General features: G+C 43.1%; 2 protein-coding genes across 3 annotated transcripts in view; both read right to left on the bottom strand.

The window, feature by feature from the left end:
• The window catches only part of rbl1 (retinoblastoma-like 1 (p107)), a 34,275-nt gene extending 18,671 nt beyond the window's left edge, over positions 1-15,604 (bottom strand). For both annotated transcript variants that reach the window (XM_080423693.1, XM_080423694.1), the window contains exons 1-9: positions 15,289-15,604; positions 11,006-11,139; positions 10,513-10,716; positions 9,297-9,361; positions 4,236-4,364; positions 2,584-2,759; positions 2,272-2,336; positions 1,443-1,590; positions 107-273 (exon numbers count right to left, since the gene is read on the bottom strand). In XM_080423693.1, the coding sequence (XP_080279819.1) occupies positions 107-273; positions 1,443-1,590; positions 2,272-2,336; positions 2,584-2,759; positions 4,236-4,364; positions 9,297-9,361; positions 10,513-10,716; positions 11,006-11,139; positions 15,289-15,459 (1,259 nt within the window). In that variant the 5' untranslated portion in view covers positions 15,460-15,604. The remainder of the gene's footprint in view (positions 1-106; positions 274-1,442; positions 1,591-2,271; positions 2,337-2,583; positions 2,760-4,235; positions 4,365-9,296; positions 9,362-10,512; positions 10,717-11,005; positions 11,140-15,288) is intronic.
• Positions 15,605-19,502: 3,898 nt separating this feature from the next.
• LOC308082094 (intermediate filament protein ON3) overlaps positions 19,503-23,202 on the bottom strand; it is a 15,652-nt gene continuing 11,952 nt past the window's right edge. Inside the window, exons 5-10 of the mRNA XM_080423709.1 lie at positions 22,377-22,541; positions 21,943-22,068; positions 21,373-21,516; positions 21,091-21,167; positions 20,231-20,271; positions 19,503-19,632 (exon numbers count right to left, since the gene is read on the bottom strand). Coding sequence (XP_080279835.1) covers positions 19,526-19,632; positions 20,231-20,271; positions 21,091-21,167; positions 21,373-21,516; positions 21,943-22,068; positions 22,377-22,541 — 660 coding nt within the window. The 3' untranslated portion in view covers positions 19,503-19,525. The remainder of the gene's footprint in view (positions 19,633-20,230; positions 20,272-21,090; positions 21,168-21,372; positions 21,517-21,942; positions 22,069-22,376; positions 22,542-23,202) is intronic.

The raw sequence follows: 23,202 nt of genomic DNA, 5'->3' as shown, positions 1-23,202 counted from the left end.
CCTGATCTAAATTATACAGGACACACTGGGTTTGTATAGGGCCTGTGTGAGTGTGTGTGTGTGTGTGTGTGTGTGTGTGTGTGTGTGTGTGTGTGTGTGCGCTCACTTGAATACAGTGATGAGCTGGTCGCTGGGGGCGGTCCTTAGCCCGCCCACCATGCTCTGGAGGCGGGACACGCTCTGCGTTGCCGAGGAAACGGGCGTAACCAGGAGGTCCTTCTCCTTCAGGTAGACACGCCCAGTTAGAGGAGTGGAGGGAGCCAGGCTGTCTGTCTGCAAGGAGACACAGACAGTTAGAGAGAGAGACTGTTAGAGAGACAGACAGTTAGAGGAGTGGAGGGAGCCAGGCTGTCTGTCTGCAAGGAGAGAGACAGACAGAGAGAGACATGGGCCGTCATTTATCAATGGAGTGTAACAAACCAGCTTATTTTTGGGCGGTGAAACCGCCCCTATATGTGAGGTTTGGATATTTGCACACCAAATCCTACGCTGTGATTGGCCAAAAATGTACCCCGCCTAACCCTGGACCGTGATTGGCCAATGACTAGGGCTATGACACATGTGCATAGCCCTATATAAGAAACCATAACTTTAAAAAAAACAAATATGTTTTTTTTAAGTTATGGTTTCTTCCATCACTTCTTCCATCACTTCTTCCATCACTTCTTCCATCACTGTGATGACCACTGTGACCACACCGCCCACTTCACACTGGGTGTGATTTTTTAGCCTATAATTGACCTACATGAATGACACCAATCACATCTCCATGAATGGAATACGTTTGTATATTAATGTATTAAATCCATACGGAGCAGTGTGCGCGTTCGAGTTCCACTAAAATAAAGCAGTCATGTATTCCCTGTGCGACTCGGACCGCAGTCGCATGCCGCCACGTTAATGAGGTTTCTATCCTTAAAGGGGAAGACCACTCATTGTCAACATTTAACTTATTAAAGACATAGTTCAATGTTGAAAATGAGTGGTCTTCCCCTTTAACCCAGGTTGTACATCTTACACTCCATAGGACACTCTGCTGTAGGTTTGGAGACCTCACTGTCCATGAAAACATTACAGCGGTGCCGCCGCGCCGGTCCCGACTCCCCGGAAATTATCTTGCATAAGCACTCATATATTTGGAAAATCGCAGATCTATAAGCTCACAACGCGTCGCATCGCTGTACGCCCATTATTTGGTCTACACCACTTTGATAAATGAGGGCCATGGTGTGGCATTCAAAGCCAGGGAGTTAAAGAAATGTCTGTTGTAGGAAAATGGCCTTCTGCATGTGTGCGCACACCTGTGTGTATCTTCTCTCCATGTGGTTGGATGGTGTTGTGTGTGTGTGTGTGTGTGTGTGTGTGTGTGTGTGTGTGTGTGTATATGTATGTGTGTGTGTGTGTGTGTGTGTGTGTGTGTGTGTGTGTGTGTGTGTGTGTACCTTCTTGTCTCTGTGTGTGTGTGGAGGTTCTGACAGGACTTTTCGGGGGGTTCCTATCTCCTCATCAGCGTCGGCTCCCAGGAACACCCTCTCATCGAAGTCTCCCACCGTCAACACAAACTCCTCATACTCCCTGTTGATGGCTTTACTGGAGGACACACACACACACACACACACACACACACACACACACACACACATTAAAATAAGTAAAAATTCTGTTATTTGAATATTATATTCAAGCATTTGAAAATAACTATGAACATAAAATTACAGAAAGCAGTTGGTGGTAGACAGTCATAGACAAGAGTTCAAAGGAACACACACACACACACATACACCCCTAAGACAAAATCTGGAGCAAAGTAGTTAATTCTCAACTATGCATTATGCAAAAATAATAAGGCTGACCTAGTTTTTAAGGTCGCATTCTATTCTGGGGGCAAACATTCGGCAAACATTGCAGAATTACAGCATTATTAATGATAAAACTAGTTTAAGATTCGTACCGAATCATATTTACACCCCTTAGGACCTATATTTGTTGATGGAGCCGAATAAAACGTCAAAACTTTTGATGCTTCATTGTTAAAAGTCATTAAAAGGTTGTCCTGTTACTTAAACAAATAGAGTACAGTAGAGCTGTTGTATAAGGTGTTGTATTTTATATCAATGTGGCTGTTCATTATCTTCTGTTAAATAACAGCCATACTAACACTTCTATCCAGTAGAACAACAACACCATATATGACTTAAATAGCAGACAGACAGACAGACAGACAGACAGACAGACAGACAGACAGACAGACAGACAGACAGACAGACGTACTTGTTATCAATGAAGTTCTGTGGATCCAACAGTCCTGTTAATAGATCCTCATTACCCTTCAGGATCTACAATGAAAACATCACATTAACAACACAATCAGTGTGTGTGTGTGTGTGTGTGTGTGTGTGTGTGTGTGTGTGTGTGTGTGTGTGTGTGTGTGTGTGTGTGTGTGTGTGTGTGTGTGTGTGTGTGTGTGTGTGTGTGTGTGTGTGTGTGTATAGTACCTGTCTGTCATACAGTTTGTGTATGTAGGGTCTAAAGTAGTGTGTGTGTGTGTGTGTGTGTGTGTGTGTGTGTGTGTGTGTGTAGTACCTGTCTGTCATACAGCTTGTGTATATAAGGTCTAAAGTAATGCTGTTTGATGCCCTTGGCGTCGACCACCAGGCCGTCATGGAGTTCACACAGTCTGTCCAGAACACAGGGCGGAGCCTCGTCTGGAGAGGGGGCGTGTCTGTCTGCGGTCTCTGCACAGTATGTGGCGGGTAGACCTGCGCGCACACACACACACAGACACATTTTAGGATGACAGAAAAATGCTGAAAGCAGCCAAAGAATAGCTAAAGAATATGTGAACAGCCGCCGAAAAAACAGCCGATCTACAAGCTCAACGCCTTGTGAACTTGTATATCGGCTATTTGTCGGTGCATGATACTTGCACGCAACTATGTATAAATAATGTTTTACTCTAATTCCAACCCCTAAACCTAACCTCTAAATGTCTAATCTGATTTTTTCTAATTGTAAACATCTCAAAAATAGTATTTTTTAACCATAAAACAACAATTTCTCTTGTGAGGAAAACGGTTCCTCAGAACGACTATTTCTCATATTCTACTATACTTGTGACGACATTTGGTCCTCACAGGTTTAGAGCACCGAAGTCTGACGTAATTTACACATCCTACCTGGGTCGCGTTTTTATCCCCCCGCTCTGAATTCCCATAGACGTGTTTAATATCGCATCAAATAAGAACTGTGTTCCAAAAATAAACAAATGATCCCGGCGGTTTGACTCTTATGGATATGAAGCATCAACTGACGGTGAGAAAACGCTAATGTTACTTCCGCCGAATTAGTTACATTTTTGCCAGAAACAGACTTTATCAAATATGAGTGACTGACTATCATAAACGATACAGAACCTCCTCCCTGACAGTATCTGTAAATATATATAATATAAATATATAAATATGTAGTGGCTCATAGGAATAGACTATGTGACAACCAGGAATAGTTTGGTGACCACAGGAGAGACTGTTGACAGCCGGAATGTAGACGGCATCCCGAGAGCAGTATGGGTTAGCGCCCCAGCCTGTGTCTTCCGTGAGGAAGAAGCCCAACAAACCCACGGTGAGGCCTTTAGGAGGGTCATTCAAGCAAGCAACCACCACGGCCCAAGGAACCATCACGCCAGAAGGAAATGTTTGGATCGGGGCGGTGCACCGGATCTGGCGCAGCGCTCAGGTCCTGGACCTGGTGAGACGAAGGAGGAGCCCGGCCAGGAGACAACCCACAGAGCCTAGTCCCTCCACGCGCCAGAGCCTCCCCGAGTCCCGGCAGAGTACTTCCGGAGAAGCGGACTGAGTGGCCCTGTCTTTCCCTATAGGACTGACCGTGGGTAGCTACTGGGACGTAAGTCGGGGCTTGATCAACCCTGGCTGGGTCACCTGGGCGAGGGTGTATGTTGTTGCGAGACCCGAAACACCCGATGACCCCAGGCTACAACACTGATGATACGTCCCAGTTGCATCCATGGGATGCTTTTCTTTATAAACGATACAGAGCCTCCCTGACAATATCGCAGAGACAGTTTGTTTATTTTTGGACCACAATTCTTATATGAGACGATTCTAAGATGACCCAACGTTATTCTCCATAGAGAAATTACTTCTGACCCAGGGGATGAACGAGTGACGTCAGGACTTCTGTACTCTATAGTAATACAAACACAGACACACACTCACCTTTAAAGGTGGGGTTGATGAGCTCCTTCCTGTTGGCACAGAGCAGAGCGTTGCCAAACACCAGGTCCAGACAACACAGTAACAGGTGGTAGGAGTTCACCAGATCATCACCTATCATACGGAAGTTACCTACACACACACACACACACACACACACACACACACACACAAACACACAGTATAGATTAATTTCTACTCTGTAGTCAGTGCATACATGGGCAACTGGCGGGCCGGGGGCCACATGCGGCCCCACCTTCACTTAATTACTTAATTACTTCAGTCTATAATAGTAGCTTAATGACTAGTATTAACATTCTATTGTCTTTTTTATGTCCAATGTATTTGTATTTAAGTTCATAAAGTTAACATAAGTATAACTAAATGCACTTGAAATTAAATAAAAATGTTGCTTTTCAGGATTCCAATTCAAAAATAGCAGATCTACAAGCTCAAAACGCGTCGCACTTGCTACTTTTGTCCGACATAGAATGGCGAAGTACAGCATTAATTTACGGAAAAAGAGAGGTTTCTCTAAAGCAGGGTTCCCCAATAGGCGGCCCGCGGGCCATTTTCGGCCCGCGAGAGGCAACTGTCCAGGCCGCGACGACTCCTGTCAATATATATCTTTTTTTTAAAAAGAATAATATCTGTATTATTGTTCAAGCAGACTAACAAACACATCTGTAAGTAAATTGTTGATTCTGGACTTATTTTGATTTTCAGTATGTACAACTGGCTGCTGTTAATCTGTTAATTACTTTTCAAGCAGACTTATTTTGTTTCCAGAGTGCATTTTTTTCCTTGTGTAACCCTCAACACAGGATTTAAGAATCCCAGGCCTAAAATAACACAGTGTCAAATTAGCTCGAAGGGGGGCATGGTGCCGCAGTCGGTAGCGCTGTCGCCTCACAGCTAGAAGGTCCTGGGTTCGATTCCCACCGGGGACGCTGTGGGCGCTGGGGGTGTGTCTTCTCCTCCGTGTCACCAGCGCCCATACCCTAGGTGGGGTTGGCGAAAGGGCCTACTCTGTGTGGAGTTTGCATGTTCTCCCTGTGTCTCTCAGGGTAGTTAATACCCTCACAAAAACATAGTGTCCCTCTGGAGTGAGTGTGGAAACGTGGGGTGCTATTCCAGGTTCAATTTGAACAAGCCACTAATTACTGATTTAGGACTAGGCAAGAGGCGTTTCCCAGCAAACTTGGGTTATTCTGTGGCACCCCCCTCACCCGCCAAACACCTGAGCTACCCCTTACATTATGCATAGGTGTGGTTTGGGCGTTACAATGATAAAACCAATCACCGTGCCAGAAGCCATTGCCTTTAAGAGAAGACTGCGCTAGCCGTCATCCCCGATCCAATATATGCTCTAGCCTATCTCCCTGTCTGCACTGTTGCCTGGTCTGATTATTATAAGCCACATTGGGCTCGTTTTCCTTCTTCTTTTTTTATCCAAATACATTTTTATATTAATTTGTAGCCTATTGTGTTCACAATAAGCAACTTGTCATATTAGTCAGATCCGGAATAGTATATGAAAGCCATTTAAAATATTTATACTATTGGTACATACCGGCTGCTCCCAAATAATTAATTACATCATGTTGCGACAACGCTCCTACAGGCAGCCATGGACCACAGGGCTGGGCGGTGGTACACAGACATACAGTAGCACATGGGTATAATAAATTGGACAGTTTTAGGAAAGGTCTATATGTAGCCTACTCACGTTGGCTGTTATTGTTCTATTTCCACCATTCTAATGGATTCCAGGGGTGTGTAAACATCTCTGAAGTAGCTCCATGGTTTCCTCTGAAGTGACGCAGTTAAGTTACATCCATATTGTCCCCGTTATCTTTCATCATCCACCTTTGTTCAATAATCCCGAACAGAGCTACACTTTAAGTTTACATCAATCATAGCCTCTCAAACCCAGATACATTGCTGCGATGCGTATGTGCGTCGCCTACCTACCCAAAATAACAGACATACAAGCTATCAACGCGCTGCGTCATGTCGTGTCGACAGCTTACAGATCTGTTATTTTGGGCACCATGCAATGAGGCGCGATTGAGCGGCGCATGAGGCGTGCGCGCACTAAACCAAAAACATTACATTACGTGGTCAACAACATACTAGACATGTAACTTGCTTGGAGCTTTTAATGCAGTGGTTCTCAACCTGTGGGTCGAGACCACAATGGAGCTCCCAACGCCTGGCGAGCTTGTAGATCTGCTATTTTCACAATATTTATCTGTGGAACCGAGTCAAACAAAATGGGGGGGTCCCCAGTTCAAATATGGTTATTTTGGGGGGTTGATGGCCTGAAAAGATTGAGAACTCCTGCTCTAATGCAGTAAACATGAACGTAGCGTTTACGCAGGGAATATAATAATAATATAATATATATAATATATAATATAATATAATATTCACCCGCAGCTGGGCTTAACGAGACAGCAGCCAAAATGAAAATCACAGATGATCCGATCATCTTATAAAAAATGTAAGTGCTTAAGATTTTACCCCAAACCCAACGGGACCCGACCCGGCCCGTCGGCACCGGCTGGGCCGGGTCGACGTTTTTTTTTTATCCAAATAAATTCATATATTAATTAATTTGTAGCGTATTGTGTTCACAATAAGCAACTTGTCATATTAGTCAGATCCCCAAGAGTATATGAAAGCCATTTAAAATAGTTATACTAATCTTACACAGCTGCTGGCAATTAATTAATAACCAGCGCAGCGCAAAAGTAGGTCAAATCAATCAGCTGTCTTGACTGTCAGTTGTCACGACGGCAGAGCCCCCTTTAAAGTTTAAACCATAACATGACATATAGAATGGATCTTCAGACAAACTATTGATTGAAAAGCTTTATTCATGTCTTCCTCGCCTCAAAGTAAATGTTGGATTATTTCTTCAAATGAGAGCACAGGCAGCGGGCAGTAGCCTACAAGGTAACATTGGATGTGATTTCTCCATCGCAACTCTTTCCCATCAAACAAAGTAATTCAAACTGTTTTGTACTGCTTATTTTGCTTGTTAAAAGCATGATTTTATTAAGACATGACAGCAATATGGAAAAAACGAAAATATCTCAATTAAAAATATATTTCATATAATAACCGAATATCATTCTTAAAATGGTTATGGGGCAGTGTATATATTTATATAGCCCTATTTGCTCCAAGCTGTTTTTTAAATAAAATATAGACTGTTGGAATAGGGTGGAATGACTCCTGTTCTTAACGAATTACCAAGATTTAATGAGAAAAAAGGCTGCATGCCGCAATTAAGCTTCTTTAGAAAAATGACTGACGGAATGGGCTGGGCCTAATTTGTCAATTATTAGTCGAGCCGGGCTGAAATATTTAGGGGATATGAAAGCTCTAGTTAGTAGTTTGAAGTGCTCATGTGGCCTTATAGCTGCTTCTTTTTGTTTTCATAGACCTGCGGTTGCTTATTTCTCGCCAAGGCTGGCAACACGGCTCATGGTCCAACACACAAAGCCATTGCAGTGTCTGTGTGCACTTGGCGGGTGGTTTTAGAAACCACTATCCCCCCTCCCCAAGCCGTACCCATGTGTGGGTTGAGAGCAACAACACGCCCACGGGCACGCCTCCACACGCAAATAACGGTGTCGGCATAATGGGTGACGGGTAGAGCAGGTGCTAGAATAACATATTGGGGCAGGGCAGCTCCATTATCAGTATTTAACAGGTTTAGGGTAGCGTTTAGGCTGGGAAAACTGCCACAGAATAGGGCCCATAGTGTCCTTCCTGGAGTGAGTGTGGAAACATAGTGTCTCTCTGGAGTGAGTGTGGAAACATAGTGTCCCTCTGGAGTGAGTGTGGAAACATAGTGTCCCTCTGGAGTGAGTGTGGAAACATAGTGTCCCTCTGGAGTGAGTGTGGAAACATAGTGGCCCTCTCCATCATCAAAGTTGCATCACCCCTGCTGTAGTGTGACAGTCTCCCACCGAAAGCCTATCTACAAGCTTGCAGTGAGACGTGTTGTGAGCTTGTAGATCCGTTTGTAGATTTTTGGTTTGAGTATCTATCAGGTGTATATGGGTGCAACAACCACAAAACTACAATGCCACCCTTTTAGTAGTCTGAGCCACTAGCCAGACGATCACAGATCTCTGCCTATCGATCATCTGGTGACTTCTAAATGTCACCAGATGTTATCAGTAGGCAGTCGTGGTGGGAAAAAAGGTTCATTTCAGTGAACGAACGATTTCGTTCACGTTCACGGCAATGATTTGTTCAAATGATTCGTTCACGTTCTCGTTCAGCAGCGCCATTTTCTAGCGTTCAAAATTTACTCGAGTAAAAGTACAAAAGTATTGGCATCAAAATATACTTAAAGTACCAACGGTAAAAGTTCTAACATATTTGAAAATAGCCGATCTACAAGCTCATGCAACGCGTTGTGAGGTCTCCTAGGTATAAAATAGGGCTAAAGTGGTTAAAATGTATGTTTTATAATGTGTGTAAAACACCATCGCGGGAGCGTTTTTTTTTTACGTCGCGCGTGAACGTAACAGCTTCAGAAAGTGAACGAGCTCGTTCACATTCACAGTAGTCTGCCCCAACGCTCCTGATTTCGTGTATAGAGGGGCGGGTGTATAGAGCCGGCGAGAGATTGCGGCTGATCCCATTGGTTCACCGATCTGTCCGTCAACCCCCGCCCCGTTAACACAACATTACGAGCGACGCCCACTGCACTCTGGTTGGTTGGGAAATGAAACACTTCCTCATACCGAGTACACCGACGCGCTGGGCCAGGCTTTTATTTTTTAGCTAAACTAAACAATAAAAGCCTGGAGATCGAGGCTACATTCACAGCAAATGAACTAGTTGTTTTGAATGAATCGATCATGAACGACACATCACTAGTAGGCAGACATCTCTGAACAGAGACGATCACTTCAGTAGAGAGGCTTCTGTAAATCAAGATTATAACGTCCACTCAAAGACATGTAAATAGAGCGCACACGCATTCAACAAAGTGACAGACACACAGACCACAAACATACAAACTGGCTGCTTGTTTACCTTTGGTGTAGACAAACAAAGTCCAACAGAACTTAAAGACGTCACTGATATGGCAGGGCAGACGTCTGGAAGAGAAAACACTTTGAGTTAGAGCAGGTGTGTACGAGAGAGAGAGAGAGACAGATAGATAGAGAGAGACAGATAGACTAGAGAGAGACCGATAGAGAGAGACAGACAGACAGATAAAGAGACAGACATAGAGAGAGATAGATAGACATATAGAGAGAGACAGACAGATATAGAGAGACAGATAGAGATAGAGAGACAGAGAGAAGAGACAGAGAGAAATAGAGAAGTAGAGAAGACAGAGACACTGAGGAAGGGAAGACATCAAGAAAGAAAGGATGAGTGCAGAAGAGAATACAGAGGAAAATGTGGTTGAGTTGGTGTGCGAACGCAGGTATGAAATTAACTTTTGAACTTCAATGGTAGCACAAATGTAGGAGCACCAGAATTTGTTTGAAGCACCAACCAAAACATAAGGAGCACCAATATGTCATAGATTTTTTTAAATGGATAAAAACAACAAGTTTAAAATGTAGTGTCATGGCTAGGGATGGGTATCGTTAGGATTTTCATGAGTCTGGTTGCGGTTCTGCTTATCGGTTCCGGTTCCTAACGGTTCCCTATTTTGGTTCCAAAATGGTAAAAAAAATAAGAGGTCAAATGTTTATTTAATAGGGATGCACTGAATGGAAAATTCTTGGCCGAAACGAATACGGAATATAGTAAACACTTGGCTGAAAACCGAATGGCCAAACATTTTTATTTAAAAAAAATATATATATAAAAATATTTTGGTTAGTAGGCTATTCCTTCCTTACTACTTCAGTTGAGACGGTGATGTGTGTGAGGGGGGGGAGGGGGGGGAGGAATGCGGCTGGGCTCGGAGAGAAGCAGTGTGTACTCCTCCATACGAGTGTGTTACCGAGACGCAGCTGATGTATACTTCTCCCTACAACGGTGTTTTACCGACCGGATTGTGCCGTTTGTGTATGACTTCTAAATGCCCTTTGTTTGAACGGCTTTTAGCGCGTCTAGGAACCGATATGCAGAACCAAAATTACATTATTTGTATGGGTACCCGGTACCCGCCATTTCTTATTTGATTCCTACTTGGAACCGAATTTCGGTACCCAACCCTAGTCATGGCTGTCTGTCCCTCATCCAGCCATCTGTTCACCGAGGCTGAGAGGCATCAACATCACATGGTCACCTGTGTTTCCTGCTGCGTGGCTGTCGCGGCGGCTCGCTGCCCTGGGGGTTCTGGAACATGTCCATGAAGATGGGCTCGAACTTGCGGAATATGACGGTGGAGACCTCAAAGTTCCTCTCCAGGCTCTCCATGCGCTGCCTGAAGTCCTGGGACAGGTTGGACATGTCGGCCCACTTCCTCATCTTACTGAAGAACTGGATCAGACTGCACACGCACACAGGGGAGGAAAATTATAGTTAAAAGGATTATCTTCTTAGCGATTATATTTTTTTGTATTAATCAAATAATCGAGAAGCGAGTCGAATCGACACGAAACAATTCTAATAAATGTTTTATAATTTATTAAATCGATTAATTTGATAAACCACTCACATCTATTTTATACTTGTATATATGAATTTAGGGCTCCTTGGCATGAAAAGGTGTGAGAACTACAGATTTAGAAAGCATTTGTAGAATCTGCCTCAGGTCTTAAGGTGTTAAAGGTACAGACCTGAGTTTGGCGGTGCGAAGGATCCTGGTCAGAGAAACACAGTTTCCCTCCATCAGTCCTTTACCCACGGTGGGGATCGAACCCTTCCTACAGGCCGAGTACAGAGCACAGGCCAGCCAGTGGACCACCTCTCCCTGGATGAAGAACAACACATCATAACACCATGAGAATAACAGTAGAACACAGGCCAGTGGACCACCTCTCCCTGGATGAAGAACAAAACATCATAACACCATGAGAATAACAGTAGAACACAGGCCAGTGGACCATCTCTCCCTGATGGAGAACAACACATCATAACACAATGAGAATAACAGTAGAACACAGGCCAGTAGAACACAGGCCAGTGGACTATCTCTCCCTGATGGAGAACACATCACAATGAGAACAGAATTAAGCCTCAAGGTTCAAGTTCCTTGTCCGGCGCTCGGGTGGCGCAGTGGTTAAGTCCCTGCCCACCACCACGTGGTGCATCCGGCTTTGTCGAGCGTCTACACGAACACAATTGGCTCGTGTTCAGGGGAGGGAAGCCGGGCGGGGAGGGTGATATCGGTCATTGCACGTACTCCTTCGGGCTGGGGCGGCATCTGTCAGCAGGGAGTGTTGGGCGGGAGGAGTAGGACGAAGGCTCTACGTCCTCCCAGTGGGGACTCCTCACTGGTGAGTCAGTAGGATACGACAGCAGTGACAACACAGAAATAAGTGTGGGGAGGAATTAATTGGCATACCGACTAAATTGGGGAGAAAAGAGGGGGTAAAAACATAATTAGCTACGCTAAATTTAAGAAGAAACAAAAAGTTCCTTGTCAGCTGTACCATGTTTTTCTGTAAATTAATGCCCTATACTTGGTCATACTACAGTACAGTCACACAAAAGCATCAAAACTAGCAGATCTACAAGCTCAAAACGCTGCGCGAAGCTTGTAGATCTGCTAGTTTTGCTGTTTTTGAATCGTGAAAAGCAACAGTTCTGGAACATGAGGTTTCCACCCGACAGAGACGAAAAGGCATGTGAGGGGGTGCATCTACCTGTATAAGAAAGGAGGAAGAACAACACACCATAACACAATGAGAATAAGAGTAGAACACTCTCTACAGATGTGTAGTGGAGATCACAATGGAAGCTGAGTTCTAAGGCGGGTGTGGTCCCAGGCAGACAGCAGTAGGGGGTCAGCAGATACTGGCTAGAAGATACCACTCATTACCATTAGCATGGTTTTACAGTACTGTCACAAACCCCCTGCTGAGTCAGTAAAACAGCTGATCCTTGTGTCACCTATTCTTCAACTGTCCCATCATGTCAGCTTAACTCATTTAAACCTGGGTCCCGTTTTAAAAACGCCTTCTAAATCCTAACCCAGGGGTCTTCAACAGGGGGTCCTCAAGAGTTACTACAGGGGGGCCGCCAAATCTTTGTGTGATAGGATCATGTTTTTTACATGAACCACTTGAACCCCAGCATCCCTATTCTGAGTGGAACATTGGCCAAAAATAGCAGATCTACAAGCTCACCACGCCTCACGCTGCGAGGAACGTGTTACTAGTGCAGCCTTAATGTATTTTTTTTTACTTTTCACCTTTAAATGTATATTCATTGGTCTTAGTGCAGTTAGCATACAGATTTCTATTACAGTTGAAATGTTTTCACGAAAATGTATTAATAATGCATACTGGCTTATTTATCCAGTACAACAATGTTATGACATTCATCACGAGTATAATATTTACACGTGTCATTGATAGAAACAAACACAAGCCTCTCTGGGTGGACAGAACACAACATTAAAAAAAGAGTTCAAATTAACAATGAGAATGTTATTGTGTAGCTTTGCAGTCCTTTGCTCTTTCATATGGATGTAGAGAATCTAGTCATCATGACTTTATCATAAACATGACATACAGTATGGTGATTATAAACAAACAGAACACGACACCGTCAGCAGTAAATAAGACATAAGGACAAACAATGAAGATGCAACACTTCTACAAATGACAGGACTGTGTATGGATAAAGGTTTATTTCACCTTGATCCCATCAACTCAATGACCTCAGAGGGTCAAGAGTGTGTGCATGTGTGGAACATGTATTCTGTTCTGTTGCTAGTTTGACCACTTAGTTCAAATACTCTTTAATCTTTTAAAAATAACTAATAATAGAAAACAGGCGATCTACAAGCTCACAATATCCTATTTACAGTCAGTGGTGGAAAAAGTACTCAAATTCTTTACTTAAGTAAAAGTACCAATACTGCAATATAAAAATACTCTGTTACAAGTAAGAGTCCAGAATTAAAAATGTACTTGAGTAAAAGTACAGAAGTATTGGCATCAAAATGTACCAAAAGTAAAAGTACTAAAATATTTGAAAATAGCAGATCTACAAGCTCACAACGTGTCGCGATGCACGCGTTGTGAGCTTGTAGATCGTCTATTTTCAAATAGCCTATGTATAAAATAGGGCTAAAGTGGTTAATGTATGTTTTATAATTTGATCATTTATACCTACAAAGTAACTAGTAACTAAAGTTTTCAAATAATTGTAGTGGAGTAAAGGTACAATATTTGCCTCTGAGATGTAGTGGAGTAGAAGTAAAAGTACAGAAAATTGGAAATACTCCAGTAAAGTAAAAATACCTCAACACCATTACCATGACTTTAACTAAATGAATATAGTGAAGGTGTCTGTGACTCTGAGAGTGTACACATGGAACCAAATGGACCCTTACAGGTCTGTAACTCTGAGAGTGTACACATGGAACCAAATGGACCCTTACAGGTCTGTAACTCTGAGTTAAATTAACACTGATGATACTGCAGTGTAGATTGGGGGGGGGTCCCCCAGAGATAAACAAACATCATTTCAAACGGGGGGAGGGGTCCTTGAAATTAAAATGGTTGAGAATCACTGCTATGGCCATAAAACATCTTCTCTTAAGGGGGTCCCTGGCATATCTTTTCAAGTGGGGGGTCCACCACTAGACTGGTAAACCCTCCCTCCGGAAATCTCATTTCCACAAATGGAAATTAGATTTCCGGAGGGAGGGTTTACCAGTCTAGTCCACCACGGGCTAACGTGTGTGAATTTGGGGGTCCTTGACATGAACACGTTCGAGAAGCAGTGACTTACAGTAGAGCCTTGGATCAAGACTATCACAGATGTATCTTATAGAGTCTGACTTAAAGCAATAGTAAGATAAAAAATACACTATGATGGTCTTGACTTAGTCTTAGATCAAGACTACCGTAAATATAAGGTGTTTACCCGCTTGCCCTAAATGTTAACTAGGTTTCCGGTGTGTTTGTGTAATGTATTATTAGTCCATATGTTTCAATAAAGAAGTGTTTTAATCCCGTCAGTGGCCGATTCTGTCTGAAGTTCCCAATGGGCGGTAGTAACCATAGATCTATGGTAGTAACGGGGCGCATCTGGTGAAAGCCGGAATTACACTCAATGTAAACAGGAAGTAAACGAGGGGAAAAAAATGGCGTTCGGCCACAGACGGGATTAAAACACTTCTTTATTGAAACATATGGACTAATACGTTACACTAACACGCCGGACACCTAGTTAACATTAGAGGCAAGCGGGTAAGCACCTTACATTTAGTATTTGTACATGTTTGGAGAAATACGGGCTTTACTGGTGACATTACAAGACAAACTGGGGGGGGGGGTGGACACTGGAGCCAAGACTCCCGTAAATACAAACGTAAAAGTCAGACTCGATGAAATACGATAGTCTTGATCTAAGGCTAGATCAAGACTATCATAGACCTTATCTTATCGAGTCAGACTTAAAGCTAAAGTGAGACTCTTGATCAAATACATCTTTAATGTTCTTAAAGGGGAAATCCACCCATTTTCAATATTTAACTATGTCATTAATATAGCATAAAGGAGTTGTGTGGAAATAAGAAAAAAAAAAAAAAAAAATTAACATTGCAAAAAAATGTAACATTGCAAAAAAATTAACATTGCAAATTACACTGTGATGACTCATCATGGTGTAATTTGCAATGTTAATTTTTTTGCAATGTTACATTTTTTTGCAATGTTAATTTTTTTTTTAATTTTTTCTTATTTCCACACAACTCCTTTATGCTATATTAATGACATAGTTAAATATTGAAAATGGGTGGATTTCCCCTTTAAGTCTTTGATCCAAGGCTGACTGGTTCCAGAGTCTAGTAGGTCTGCTAACTTTAACTTTAACCCTTTACCTCCAGGGTGTGTGTGTCCTAGGTAAACAACAGCCCCATGGCCTCCCCATAATAAGCTCTTACCTCCAGAGTGTAGGTGTTCCACATCCTGGTGAAGATCTCCAGGGCCTCCCCAGAGGTCTCCTCATCCATGTTGAGCTCCTGACACAGAGCCTCCAGACTCCTCCTCACAGAGCCGTCCTCCATCCTGCTGCTCCCTGAGTCACAGTCAGAGGAGTCTGAGTCTCCTCCCATCCTCTCCTCCGAATATTAAAGGATAAAGATGATCAAATAAAAGAGAAATAGAGTTCCGTGTGAAACTAATAAAGTATAAAAACAAACACCGTGTGAGAGAAACAAACAGTCAAACTTCCCCCTGACTCTCCGAGTCCACTTCCGCCAGGCTTCCCCCCACAATGCAGCGGGGTGGCGCGAAAACGGCCGCGCCGTGACCAATCGGAGGCCTGGTAAACAGAGGGGGAGGGGCCTGAGCTGAGGGAGGACCAACCGGAGCCCGAGTAAACAGAGGGGGAGGGGCCTAAAACCGGCCCGGTCTCCCCTTCCCCCTCGTGTTTCCGATCCTCTGGATCCCATAGCCGCGGAGGGGAGGGGTCAGGCTGTGATTGGCCAGTTGGTTCCCAGGGGAGACGATCCCATCGGCCCTGATGACGGCAGCGATATGAATGGAAGGATGGATGAACACACGCACGCGCGCGCACACACGCACATACACACACACACACACACACACACACACACACACACACACACACACACACACACACACACACACACACACTTTTAAAGGTAGGGTAAGTGATATTGTTTTGTTAAAATAAGTGTTCTATTGCTCTATATTATGATAGCCAATGGTTCACATGATGACGCTCGTCTGTCACAAGCGTCTTGGCCTATGGTCTTGGCAGAACTTCAACCTGGTTTTGGTACTTTCTTCATTTACAACCCGTACATCTACATACGTTCACATTTCAAATATAAAGTGCTGACCTAATGGCCATGGATGTTACACGTTGAAACGGATGGGTCTACCCGTATCTTCTGTGTTGTTCAATAAAAAGCATTTTAATCTGATTGGTGGCTATTTTGTCATAGATATAATGTATCAGAGTGCAATACACCTCCCAACCAATAGGGCCGTGTAGTTGAAAGCATATGGGACAATTTGAAGAAAATAGCCACTAATCGGATTCAAATGCTTTTTATTGAACAATACGTAAGATACGGGTACTTAAACCCAGGCGTTTCAACTTGTTACGTCCGTGGCCATAGGGTGAGCACTTTATATTTGAAATTTGAACATGTATGTAGATGTACGGGTTGTAAATGAATAAAGTGCCTAAACCTGTTTGAAGTTCCGATATGATAGATAGTAATAGATAATTATTATAGTGTCCTCACTGTCCTGGCTGCACCACACGATGCCCAACCCGCACGGGCTATAAGACACTGTACAAGATCCACCACAAACATACATAAACATATTAAATAGTCCAGGTTTTGAGTTACAGATACATTGTTCTCCAACGCAACTTCCATGTCTTCTTTAGGAATTTTCCTAAAACAAAAACGTCCTTATTGAACAGCCAACTTTACATATAACATTCAGACATCCAAAACAAATCTGGATTCGTATCCTGCATTTGTTTCAAATAAAGAAAACTAAATGAAAATAAATCTCCTATGTATTTAACACTGTTACTGAACATACACTCTATAGCAATAATTACTATCACAATATAGATCTTTAACATTTTAACAAAAACGTTTTGTTTTTACCACACAAATATCACTTAGCCTACTCTACCTTTAAATTAACAAATATGATTTTTCTTCAATGTAAAAAGTTAACAACAATGATCAAAGAATTCAGCCTCAAATCCTCAATGTGAAAATGAATTCAAACAGTGTTATTGTGTCTCCGTCAGGAACAAACTAGTATTAGACCGCCATCTTGTGGCCATATAAAGTCCCAACACTTCATTATAAACGTTAATAAATACAGTAAATCTACAACAGTGGTTCTCAAACAGTTTCATGTCAAGGACCCCCAAAATGTATTAACATATAATACTCGTAGAAGAGGAAGTTACATAGTGCAGATTTAACTAATATGTGTTTTTATTGTGAAAGTATTGGAACATTTTGAACAATTTTGATGTATTATAATTGAGGTTTGGATATTTGCACACCAAATCCTGCACTGTGATTGGCCACAAATGTACCCCCCTAACCCTGCACCGTGATTGGCCAATCACAGTCTATTCAGGGACTGTGATTGGCTAGGGAAACATGACACATGTGCATAGGCCTATATAAGAAACCATAACTTTTTTTTAAGTTATAGTTTCTTCATCACTTCTTCCATCACTTCTTCCATCACTGTGATGACCACTGTGACCACACCGCCCACTTCACACTGGGTGTGATTTTTTAACACTCTTTTGGGGGTCCCTGGCACAAAAGAATGTCACATGGGGTCCACAGACAAATACATATCAATATAGGGGTCCTTGACAGGAAAACGTTTGAGAACCACTGATCTACAACACAAAGAAGGCTCATGATAAGCTGTATTAAACACAGTATTATCAACACAAGGAAGAGTCACAACACTGCAGTAGTTTACTGTATGATAAACTTTATTAAAACAAAGTGTCTACATTTAACAAGATAGTACAGTATCTAAACTACAAGATAACATGACCTATAACCATCAGCTGACCATGTGTCCAGGGTCGTGACCTCTATAGTAACATGAGGGATGGCATTTGGACAAAACAATCTACAGAAAGATGATACATAATCAGATGTGTACATATATGTATATATGTATATATATATGTGTGTATATAGGCTATATATGCATATATGTAGCTCATAGTTCCCTAGAATGATCTCATTGTGTATAATATTTCAGATATACCACATGTCAGTCAAATCACATGATCAATAATATGAAGTCTAATAAAAACGTTTTTCTCAAACTGTGTGGTTCAGGAACCCAAAATAGGACATGCTCTGTTTGTATGATATCTTTACATGTCGTTGCTGTTGGGGCGGAAACGTGTTACTCCAAAACTGTTACTTTTCAGGATCCAAATATAAAAAATAGCAAACCTTTTGTGTGACAATGTAGAATGACAGCAACGATGATTCAGTCATAATAAACAAACCCCACACAGCCTCAAATTATGGATATACGGTTAATACAGGAGGTCACTGTGCTACTGAGACGTAAACAGGTTTGGAGTTTAGACTGTTGATAGCGTAAAAAAATATCTATAAATGGCCAAGTCAGTCTGATCAAAGAATTGACTTATAACATAACTGAGGTTTCAATGCTGAACTCCTTTCAATTCTTTCTCTCTCTCTCTCTCTCTCTCTCTCTCTCTCTCTCTCTCTCTCTCTCTCTCTCTCTCTCTCTCTCTCTCTCTCTCTCTCTCTCTCTCTCTCTCTCTCTCTCTCTCTCTCTCTCTCTCTCTCTCTCTCTCTCTCTCTCTCTCTCTCTCCATCAGGCTCGTCAGAGGGAGAAGATGAATGAGGAACACAACAAGCGTTTATCGGACACGGTCCAGACTCAGACAGAGTCAACCTCCATCTCGCTCCAACCAACCGACCTACCAGCCAATGAACCTCAAATCCTAAACCAATCAGTTATGGTGTACAATTGATCAGTTCTAATACAGCCTATTCTGTACTACCTCAATGAAGTACATCAAGAAGGGGTTTGAGTCCCATAGCGGTGCCTCTGGCTTGGCCGGGCATTTCCAAAGCAGTGTGCTGCGTATAGCTTCGTTAACAGACATTCTTGCCGATGTTCTAACAACTATTTAGCGTTTAGTCCCTGGACTATTGGAAGGCACACATCTCTATCATCTAGTATCGGAGGAGACACTCCAAGACCAAGATGAAGTAGGCTAACAGGAATGTGGGAAATTGGGAATTGGTATAATGACTAAAGGAAATGGGAAAAATATAATAAAATAAAAACCTACGATCAAAATCAAATAATATCGAGTTGTGATCCTGCCCTTATGAAAAAAGAAAGTATATTATTCCATTAACTAAATGGAATGGGAGTAATAGCATACAGAACATTATCTATATCTGCCTTATATCTCTGTTTAATTCTACTTAAACCTGCACCCTGATATACCTCCTGAAACATGTCTGTCTGTCTCTGTGTGCATGTGTGCGTGTGTGCGTGAGTGCGTGTGTGTGTGTGTGTGTGAGTGTGTGTGTGCGTGTGCATGTGGTGTGAGTGTGTGTGTGTGCGTGTGTGTGACGGAGGTCCTCAGACTCAGTGGAAGCTGAATCTAGAGTTGTCTCTGGTCTCCGTCGTCTTGATCAGCAGACGACGATCAGGAGAGCTGCTGTTACTATGGTAACCGTTAGAGGCCTTAGTACCTGGAGAGAGAGAGAGAGAGAGAGAGAGAGAGAGACAGAGAGAGAGAGAGAGAGACAGAGAGAGACAGAGAGAGAGAGAGAGACAGAGAGAGAGACGGAGAGAGGGGGAGACAGAGGAGGAGATACTTAAGGTTCTGTTTGAAAACACCAAGGTGTACTACTGTATAAAAATGGAATAGAGGCCAGGAGTCTTAAACGTTTTTCAGGCCAAGGACCCCTTAGCTGTGAGAGAGATGAATCAGGGACCCCCACTACATATTGTATAAAATTGTGTTGCAGGTTAAACATTTTCATTCAGTGCATTTTCAGACATTTAAAACTCTCAGTACTTAGTAAACCTGTCGACCTCTGGCTCTGTCTTTGCCGTAAATAGCCGATCTACAAGCTCACTGTGAGCTTGTAGATCTTTGGAAGCCAATCTTAAAGTTCTGACCTGCTATCAGGTTCCAAGTGGTTCATGTAAAAAAAAGAAAAAAAAAAGAAAAGAAAAAAGTTTCTATCACACAAAGATTTGTCGGGCACCCCTGTAGTAACTCTGAGGACCCCCTGCATGCTGAAGACCCTGGAATAGAGGAAACATAACAGACACTGTACTTACTGTAGCTGTTGACTGGCTGGATGCAGGACTCATGTCCGATTCTAGAAGAACACAACCATTAAGATGATGTTGTTACTGTAACTGTTACTGTAACTTTAAAGGGATAGTTCACCCCCAAAATGACTTTCTTTCTATGGATTATTTAGTCACCCCATAGAGACTTGAATTCATGGATATTTTTTTTTGTCTCATTCCTAAAACAATAATTTGATGACTGGCAGCGGTTCCGGTAGGAGACACAAAGAGTCTCCTTTGCGTTTCCTACCGGAACCGCTGCCTACCGGTCCGCTGGTCATCATCAAATTATTGTCTTAGGAATGAGACAAAAAACAAAAACATGTCCATGAATTCTAGTCTTCATGGGGTGACTGATCCATAGTGAAACTGTGCACACACTCCCCTCCCTGGATGCCGGAGCATACAGAGCTTTTCACAAGTATGTACAGTACCTAAACAGTGCATCTTTAAGTGTATAAAGTAATAAAGTTAATCTGAATCTGAAACATCAAAACTAATCGGTACACAGTATCTCTAGTCATGTGATCAAGACGGACCTGTCTGGCTATGATTGGCTTCCAAAGTTTGCAGGAGTGGGAGTGGCCTGTTTATACAAAATGACTCAAATCACCAACGCAGCGTCAGATTGTTGTGAAACAACCTGCTCCCTGCCCTGAGGAGACCTGAGCTCTGAGGAGAACATTCTAGTCATTGATGTTTCCTCCTCATCTGTCATCTCCTCACCACTCCTTCCCTCATTCTATCCTCCCTCCCCTGTCCTCTCCTATACCCTCCCTGACCTGTCTCCCCTCCCCTCTCTCCTCCCCCCTCTCCAGTCCTCCTCTCTCCTCCTCTCCTCTCACCTGTCCTCCTCTCCTTCCAGCAGCTTCCTGTAGGTGGCGATCTCAATGTCCAGAGCCAGCTTCACGTTCATCAGGTCCTGGGGATGAAGAAGAAGAAGAAGAAGAAGAAGAGAGTTCATTCATTGTGTGTTTATTATGCCTGGAACTGTCTGTCTGTCTGTCTGTCTGTCTGTCTGTCTGATGTATCTAAAGTGTTACCTGGTACTCTGTATGTATCTACTGTATGTATCTAAGTGTTACCTGGTACTCTGTATGTATCTACTGTATGTATCTAAGTGTTACCTGGTACTCTCGGAGCTGTCGGGCCATGTCCTGCTTGGCTCTCTGCAGAGCGTCATCCAGGTCTCTGGTTCTGGCCTTGGCCTCCTTCACAGCCAGCTCTCCTCTCTCCTCAGACTCAGCCAGCTGGTTCTCCAGGTTCCCACGCTGTGGATGTTAGAGGAGAAGGGGCTCACATTTAGAAAAAGGAAAAAATAGGGGGGAAAAAGCTGATCTACAAGCTCAGGTCTCACTGTGACACGTTGCGAGCTTTCAGACCACTTCAACTAAGTATATCTCCCCCGCCTGATGGGGAATTCTCCTTTAGGCTAGTGGATAAGATGTTGGCTTTCCACGAGGGAGGCCTGGGTGAGGCCTGGGTTTGAATCTCGGGCATTCCAATTATAGGCGAGAATGTTCAAAATATTACACAAATTTTCAATGGTTTCAAAGGAAAAACATAGCTGATCTACAGCTGTGTGCTCACAGCATATCGGTTGAGGGTCACAAAATGCGAACGGAGCTAATTGAGTGACCGAGAGAGAGTGAGTGAGTGAGTGAGTGTGTGTGTGTGTGTGGTGCATACGTACGTACATGTGCTTTGACAGACTCTATCTCACTCTGCAGTCGGCTGATCAGCCTGCTGACCTCAGCAATATCTCCCTTCGCCAAGCGCAGCTCATCTCCGAACTGACTGGCCTGCACCGCCATCTGGTCAAACTACACACACACGTACACACACACAGTCGATTAAACAAAAACATTATGTTCAGACTACAGTACACACACACACACACACACACACACACACACACACACACACACACACACACACACACACACACACACACCCCCACACACACACACACACACACACACACACACACATACACATACACATACACATACACATACACATACACATACACACACACACACACACACACACACACACACACACACACAGAGCTTGGAACCAATGGATGCAGAGGTCAGGGGTGTTAGGGTCAGGGGTCAGGGTCACCTACCTTGGTCTTGTACCAGTTCTCGGCCTCGTCTCGGCTGCGTGCGGCGATGTCCTCATACTGGGCTTTGACCTCAGCAACGATCTGCTCCATGTTCAGGCTCCTGGTGTTGTCCATCTGGACCACCACTGATGTGTCCTTGATGCTGGACTGGAGCTCCCTTAGCTCCTATAATGATGATAATAATAATAATAATAATAATATTATGTCCTTGACATGAACACCTTTGAGAAGCACTGCTGTAAAGTGGTTAATATTTAAGTGTCTCACTCCCAGCAGATTGACGACAACACAACCTCTCCCTTTGTTTACTAACATTGAGACTGGATGCACAGGTGATTGTTTCACGCAATCAATTCTCAACCTGTTGTTTTGGGGTGCGCTGGTTTCAGCACACCCCAACCCCCTCTTGTGTGTTGGCTAGTGAGGCGCGTCCTAGCGAGACCTGACAGAATGGGTTTCATTGCACGCATACTGGTTCTTATCAGTGTGACGTCGTCTGTTAAGGGGTCTATTGTTGGTGGTGTGAGACTCAACACACCACAAGGGGGCACATTTACACAACAACGAAAATAAAAGGGAGCCCTAAAATACACATGAATTTTGAGGACTTCAAACACAATAACAACCCTGTTACTGTACATACTGTACATACTGTACATACTGTAAGCACAAGGGCAGGACATTCAAAGAACTGTCCCAGGTTGACCTTTGTACAGCTTAAACCTTTCTGAGTAAATAGTTTAATTTCTACCCCTTCTTTTTCCCCTATCTCACTGACTGATAGATACTGTATTGAGGTGAACATGCCTGTCTCACTGACTGATAG

This window comes from Gymnoscopelus braueri (genome assembly GCF_963280865.1).
Source record: "Gymnoscopelus braueri genome assembly, chromosome: 3".
Lineage (NCBI taxonomy): Eukaryota > Metazoa > Chordata > Actinopteri > Myctophiformes > Myctophidae > Gymnoscopelus > Gymnoscopelus braueri.
This window is presented reverse-complemented; position numbering and strand designations above follow the sequence as displayed.